This window comes from Octopus bimaculoides, chromosome 14 (genome assembly GCF_001194135.2).
Source record: "Octopus bimaculoides isolate UCB-OBI-ISO-001 chromosome 14, ASM119413v2, whole genome shotgun sequence".
Classification (NCBI taxonomy): Eukaryota; Metazoa; Mollusca; class Cephalopoda; order Octopoda; family Octopodidae; genus Octopus; species Octopus bimaculoides.
The window spans coordinates 22,784,302-22,791,886 of record NC_068994.1 but is presented as its reverse complement, the minus strand read 5'-3'; the positions used below and the strand labels follow the sequence as shown (position 1 = coordinate 22,791,886).

General features: G+C 34.9%; 1 protein-coding gene across 3 annotated transcripts in view; it reads right to left on the bottom strand.

The window, feature by feature from the left end:
- Positions 1-44: 44 nt before the first annotated feature.
- The window catches only part of LOC106884037 (zinc finger protein 16), a 36,971-nt gene continuing 29,430 nt past the window's right edge, over positions 45-7,585 (bottom strand). For all 3 annotated transcript variants that reach the window (XM_014935246.2, XM_014935248.2, XM_014935247.2), the window contains one exon: positions 45-958. In XM_014935246.2, the coding sequence (XP_014790732.1) occupies positions 87-958 (872 nt within the window). In that variant the 3' untranslated portion in view covers positions 45-86. The remainder of the gene's footprint in view (positions 959-7,585) is intronic.

The window sequence follows — 7,585 nt, the reverse complement described above, 5'->3', positions numbered from 1 at the left end:
ATATATATATATATATATATATAAATTAAAATATATGTGTGTACATTCATACATATGTACATATTTGTATATTCTTTGCTTTAACACTATGAATTAACTTGCCATCTTTGTGTTAAATTTTCAGGGGAGTCTTGAATATCAGTTCTAACATCATCAAGAAGTAACATTCCTGGAAATGCCGACTGATTGGCCATCATTACAGAAGAGCCCCACCTTGAAGACGGATTTGGGATCATTGTAGGTGAACACGTAGCATAACCATTTTGCCAGCTGGGTGGCATGGGAATGGTTGGCAAAGGAGGCAAATGTGCACTTGTTGATGTTTGGTAAGGATGGCTATGTGTATGTGGTGGGTGATGTGCATATGATGAGACATTTGTCAAAGATGGTGATATGGCTGAGGAAACTGATGATAAAGACAAAGAAGATGATGGTGTAGAGTTTGCCATGGACATCATCCACGTGGTGGGGATTTTCAACACCTGTGGCCGGACAGTAGTTGGCACTGAAGAGGAGATTCCAGAAGATGATGAAGGTAATGACATACAACCTGTTACTGCATTGCTAACCGCTGCAACAGGAGATGATGATGAAGAAGATGATGGTGATGATGGAATAGAAGACGTCATAGACAAGTTCTGATGTGAGTTCATGGGCTGAGCGTGAGCAGGAGGTTGCTGGATGAAAACCCTCTGTAACTCCTCTAGAGTGTGTGTCCGTTCATGATTGTTGAGATTCGTCACCTGAGCAAAGGATTTCTGACAAACTGCACACCTATGTGGCTTTTCCCCAGTGTGGGTGCGAATATGATTGCGCAAATTATTCTTTTGGGAAAAACACTTTCCACAAGTATCACATTTGTATGGTTTTATACCAGAATGGGTTCGCATATGGATTTTCATATTGCCTTGCTGAGAAAATGCTTTGGGACACAGAGCACACTTGAAAGGTCTCTCACCTAAATTAAAAAACAAAAAAAATTAACTGTTAGAAAAAGATCTTATACACATAAAAATAACATAAAAATAACATTCAAATTACAAGTCTTTACAGAAATTAATGACTCATTTGAAAATTTGAATTAATAAATTGATACATAAGCAACATGACCAATAAAAAAATTTGCGAACAAGAAAAATTATTAACTACATAAAAAAAAATAACTCAGAGATCTCAAACTTTAAAAAATCTTTGAAGGCATTTTGTTACTTTTAAAATGTGTTGATTTTTTAAGACAATAATCAGTAGGTGACAATTCTTTGGCAGAACAACGATAAAAGCAAATTTCATAACCTCAACTGCTAAGTTTCTGTAATATCCTTCATGCAAAATATGGGTAGAAGTGTAATGGGAGAAAAAAAAAAAAAAAAAAATGATTCGCTTTTTCATTAACTTAATTATTGGTTTAATTAATATCATGCTATTTTATGAGCCACCCTCTTCAATATTTGGAAGTAAATCTCTGGTGTAATATTCTTCTGGTGAAAAGATCATACCAGTTCCACACAGTTTTTACAAGGACCATGATCAGATTAAGATACTTTAAGAATTTTCTTGAAACCTCACAATTTAACAAGGACAGATTATTTCTGATAGTCAGAAATTAACCAGCTTTCTTCAGAGGTCACAGTCAGGTCAAGAAATGGATCATTTTTGTTATGCAAAAGCAGTAAAGAATACACTTCAAAATGACAATTCTTTGGTTTTCATTGAATTTATGTGGAAGCCTTTTGTCAAACTTCTCTCTTTTTCATTGACTTGCTTTGGATGATTTAAAATTATTAAAATGTCACCTCCCACCATTCAAACAGTTTGTTGTAGATTTTCTTCTAAATCTTCAGCTGATCATTTTCAACAGCAGAAGCATATTCTCGACTACCTTCACCGTTCAGATTTATATCTCTTATTACAAAGCTTTTAAAATTGACAATTTTCTTGAAAGTGATTCTTTTACTATATGGTCAGATTATGGGTAGTGCAACAGGTACATTGGGGTTATAAGCATCATCTTAGTGCTTATTACATTCATGAAATGATTTTCTGAAATACTCAGATAGCTCCCAAAAAGTAGAAGATAACTTTTACTTAAGCGACCAAATTAGCAATGAAGGGGGTGTTCCAAACGTGTGGTAACCAGAATAAGAACAGGTTGGGCAATGTTCAGGAAGCTGTTACCTCTGCTGGCAACAAAGGATTTTTCCCTCAAGGTCATGGAAAGATTATATGAAACTTGTATGTGAAGTGTGCTGTTGCATGGCAGCATGATATGATCCTTCATTGCCGAAGGGAAATGAAGGCTAGAAAGAAATAAGAAGAGCTTGCTTTGCTGGATGTGCCTTGCAAGTGTACATGAGCGACAAAGTATGAACTGAGAAATAAATTGGGTATAAGGGGAATCAGATTTAGCATGCAAGAGAGGAGACTGCAATGGTATGGGCATATGATACTGATGGTGGATGACAGCTGCATAAGCAAGTGACAAGCATTCACAATAAATGGTACTTGTAAATGAAGAAGACCAAGAAAGACTTGGGATGAGTTGGTAAGAAATGATCTTAAGATGTTAAGACTACACTAACTAGTGATATATAGTTAGACAAAGGACTATATTATGTAGAAAGACAAAGGATTATACTAACTGGCAATATGTAGTTGCAGAAGACCCTGTTTACTGCACAAACTTGGCAAATACTCATTAAGATAAGAGGATAGTATTTGCAACCTGCTGGTCTATTGTATAGTGCATGCATCCTCCCTCTCCACTGACTATTGCCTTTTCCATATCTTCACCCCTCTTCCTCTATCTATTCTATCTGATGCATCTGTTCTATAGCCTTTCATCTCCCCCTCTTCTACTCACAGAATTATGATATTATTGAGAGGAAAGCCTTTGATTTGTGCATGTGAGTGTGTATGTGTAAGTTTTTAACATCTTTTACATATAAAATTTAAATGAATAGAGCAATAATTGACCTTCTAAATCAAGGGTGGGGGAAAACCCCCACTCGTGAGTGCAATTGCGCCTGCGAGCCCATTTTATTGTGCCTACAGGCTGGTAAACTCATAAATGCAAAATATAGTCAATTTTTCAATTATAAAATTTATACAATACTCATATGCCTCTTTGTGACACAGGTCGCATTTCTACTACAGCTTAAAATGGTTAGACTCAAACAGAAAATCATCCAGCAATTGCCATTTCAATGGAAATTTTGTTTTCACTACAAAATACATATTGCTAGGTTTGTACCACCCCACTGAGACCCAACTACACTCTAGCTGAAAAATATAGAATACCTCATGAATAATATAAATGTCCTAAATTTAGTGGTGGCATTAATGAAGATGTTATGTGTTAATTTAATGTATTAAGCTTATCTTTATTAATGCATATCGAATTATATATAGATATATACAAGATTTATACAGATATAAGAGTTAGAACTTGTGATCTGCCCATGGACCCTTTTTTCATTTTTGGAAATTTTTGACCACCACACTAAAAAGTTTCCCCACCCTTGTTCTAAATAAAGCATACAATTTAGTAGAATATATGGATATGTTGCTCATAAGATTTAAATTTTAACATTTAAATATCTGTCATAGTGTACCAAACCTAATATTTCATCATCATCAATATTGTTGTTGTCACTAGCACCAATGCCATCATGATCTTCTGTTTCATTAGATACTAAAACTAAATCTAAACCTGCTAAACAATTATCCCTATGCTTCATAAACATTTATGGACTTTAATCCAGTCTAAACTCTTACTAATATGCATTCTACTGCTCTCAAAGACACAAATCCTCTCAACCATTATCCATAGTTCATCTCTGCTATTCAGTACACTCTGTATTCAAATTTCACCCAAAAGATGGTGTCTGAGAATATATATATTCCACTCTCTTCATCATTTCCCCCTTTCATTTAGATTTCAACATAAAAAAAAAACTAAAAAAAAAAAACTGCCATGTACTCAGACTCAAAATTTCCCTATCCAACTCCCTTACAGTTCTATGAACTCCCCTGACCACCTACAACTTTTCAACCACATATTTTCTTGTATAAAGGACATCATCACACTTCACCTTCCACTAGTGACTTCAATGTTTACATTTGGATCTCACAATCAACCTACACAAATGTCACCAGTGCAGAAACTGAATCTTTCACAATCTTCAACTTTTTATATCAACTAATGTCATCTTTTACTCATGTTCCTGACCAACACAGATACACTCTTGATCTCTTTCTCACCTCCACATCCCATTTCTACCAAACCATCATCATCTCTACACCTATTAGGTCATCCAAACACAACCTTATCTACCATGCATACAAATACTATGCAAAGCCCATACTATGCTACCTCAAGTTAGTTAACAATTCAGAGTACTACTAATTGTATAACTGGCAGTATTTGAGTTTCATCCCTGTCCAAGAAACAACTAGATGGTTGACTAAAGCTATCCTCCGAGGCATGTTATTCCACATATGAAACCCAAACTCCAAGCCCAAGTTCTCTCTTGTCAGCTACATTAAGCCCACTCTAGAATGGTTATGTAACTAACGATAGTTAACCATTCTGTCACAAACATACTCAATACCACCTGTCATCGTAGAATATTAAGCCCCTTGTGTGTGTGTCTTTGTGTCTATGTTTGTATCCCAGCCCACCCACCACTTGACAACTGGTGTTGGTGTATTTGCATCCCCGAGATTGATAAAATAAGTGACCGGCTTAAAAATGAAATACTGGGGCTGATTCATTCAACTAAAAATTCAAAGAGGTGTCCCAGCATGGCCACAGCTGAGAAACAAGTAAAACAAGTGAAAGAAAATATACATAGCTCTAATTTGAGAGGCTGAGAAACAATTAGATTCCATACAAAATTTATAGAATAAATAATAAATAAAAGGTAATGGTTTTACAAAACAAGTTTAAATTCATTATTATTTTAGAATTTAATTAAAATATAGAGAGATGCATTTCAGTTAGAAATAACATCAAAAGGCTCAAGTGAGTAACTAGCATAATACCAACACAGTCTGATGCTCTTAAAACTTCTGCAACTATCCCTGACATACTTACTGCTTTTTCTGAATGTATATACAAAATTTACCAACTCTGACATAAAAATCATTATTGCAATAATGATAAAAAGTCAATTCACAAGGTTAACACCTGCTATTCACCATTTGACATATTTTAGATGTGAACTTTGTAGATATTTTTGCCAAATCCATTTTTTCCTCATTTCTTCAACATTCTACTCTTCTTTTATATTATGTAAAATTATTTTAACTTTGTTTAGTAAGTGTCAATCTGAATTTCAATGACTTTTGAATGCAACAAATATACGAAGTATAACATGTGGCAGTCTTTGTACTGAATGTCTTAATTTCTAAATATATTAACAATGCCAGAGTGCAGTATTGAAAATGATGATTTCTAGTGAGAGAATAAGGAGGAGGGAAAACTTTTTTTAATATTTCACTTTCAAATTTTTAGAAGAGATTGGAGTTCAATTAATCAGCTTCATGACTCAAAACTCCTGACTATTTACTTTTGTTTGTTCCAATTCAAGACTTATCACTACATAAAATATAGACAAAAGTAAAAGGAGGGCAAACTTTATAAAAGAAGGACGATTTTGCCATAAATATAATAATGGGCAAGAAAAAGTTTCTCCACTATCAACCTCTCACAACCATAAAACTATTTCTCTCATCCTTTACCATCTCTCATTACCTTCCCTAAAATCACCACACTCACTTTCTCTTCTGCTCTCCTTCATGAGATCCTTTAGACTTGCAAGTTGCAATATGACCTTACTAGTGATAGTAACAGATGGCATTAGGAAGCGCATCCAGTTGTGGAAGCCGTGCCAAAACAGACAAAACAGATGCAGCACTGTTTGGAAGTTTCACTTGAAGTGAAATAACTTAAATTCACTAATTCATGTTAAGAAGTACATTCCACATTGTGAAGGGAACCGTTGTTTATAAATGGTGACTCATTAAATGGTAAGCAAAAAATCTATTTCATTCCTACACCTATCAGACTGGTGGGTAACCAATTATTTAGGTAGTTGTTTTATATATTTTGTATTTTGGCCATACTTTCATTTGTTTCTAGACATGTTCATGGAAATAGTTAACTATACTAACGAAGTTGCTTTTGCACATCTGTTAATCCTACTTTTGATAAAAAGTAGAGATCATTAATGCTATGACATTATGTAAAATTAGTTTGAAACCCATTAGTCTATCAGCTATCCTGGCTACCAAGAATGCTAATAATGCCTTCTTCCACCATTCTGGTTGAAATGGCTGCATATATTTATCATGTACTCACTAGTAGAGAGAACAGAATTTATGATTAAAAGCATACAATAGAATGGTGTAGAATTATAAGAATATGTGGTCAATAAAACTATAACTTATAGCAATGACTGGGTTAACATAATACATCTCTCTTTAACTTCTTAATTGATGCAATCTCAGAGAATCACTGAAATAAAGGATAAATTCCATAGACATTCAAATAAAAGTCAATATCATGTAAAAGTCAACTCTACTTTTACATAGATAACAGATCAATATATGCTGATCATAGAATTATCCCTTGTAATGTTATGGTCAGAAAGTGTATTTTTTTCCAGTTATTAAGCACTGAAATATTATGCTACACATTTTACTACTTCATTACTGAAGAACTGCAATTGCTGTAATATAATTAGTGATACAAACTAGACCAAATACGTTTAGCATTATTATTCACTGTAACTATCATATCTCTGAATGGGTAGTACTTATCAGTACATAACACACCATCAACCTCTAGTATGTAGATGTAAACACAGCTATGAAGCAATGTGACCAGTGTTGGTAAGACAAAAAAAAAAAAACCCCAAAGGTGGAAACTCTTAACACAATGATACTACAAATATCAGTACAACTGTTCACTATTTCTATCAGCTATAGTGGTCAAGAAGACTGCATAAAAGTCATGTTGCGATCTCACTTGATAGGAGGATAATTGATGTGGTTTTATGAGAAAATACTTCCCAGTATCATCATCATCATTTAACATCTGTTTTCCATGCTGGCATGGGTTGGATGGTTTGACCAGAGCTGGCCAGCTGGGGAGCTGCACCAGGTTGCAGTCTGATTTGGCTTTGTTTCTACAGCTGGATGCCCTTCCGAACACCAACCACTTTACAGTGTATGTTAGGTGCTTCTAATGTGGTACTGACACAGACTCTTGCAGGTCAATCCTCTTCAGCAGTGGGATCAGAAGAAATACTTCCCACTATATATATATATATATATATATATATATAAAGACTGCAAACAAACAGGAAACAACTTCTATCTCATTCCAGGGTGAAAAACTAGAGGTAGTCGATAGCTTCCGCTATCTGGGCGACCAAGTTAGTAGTGGGGGTGGGTGCGCTGAAAGTGTAGCTGCTAGAATAAGAATAGCCTGGGCAAAGTTTAGAGAGCTCTTACCCCTGCTGGCGACAAAGGGACTCTCACTCAGAGTAAAAGGCAGACTGTATGACGCATGCGTACGAAC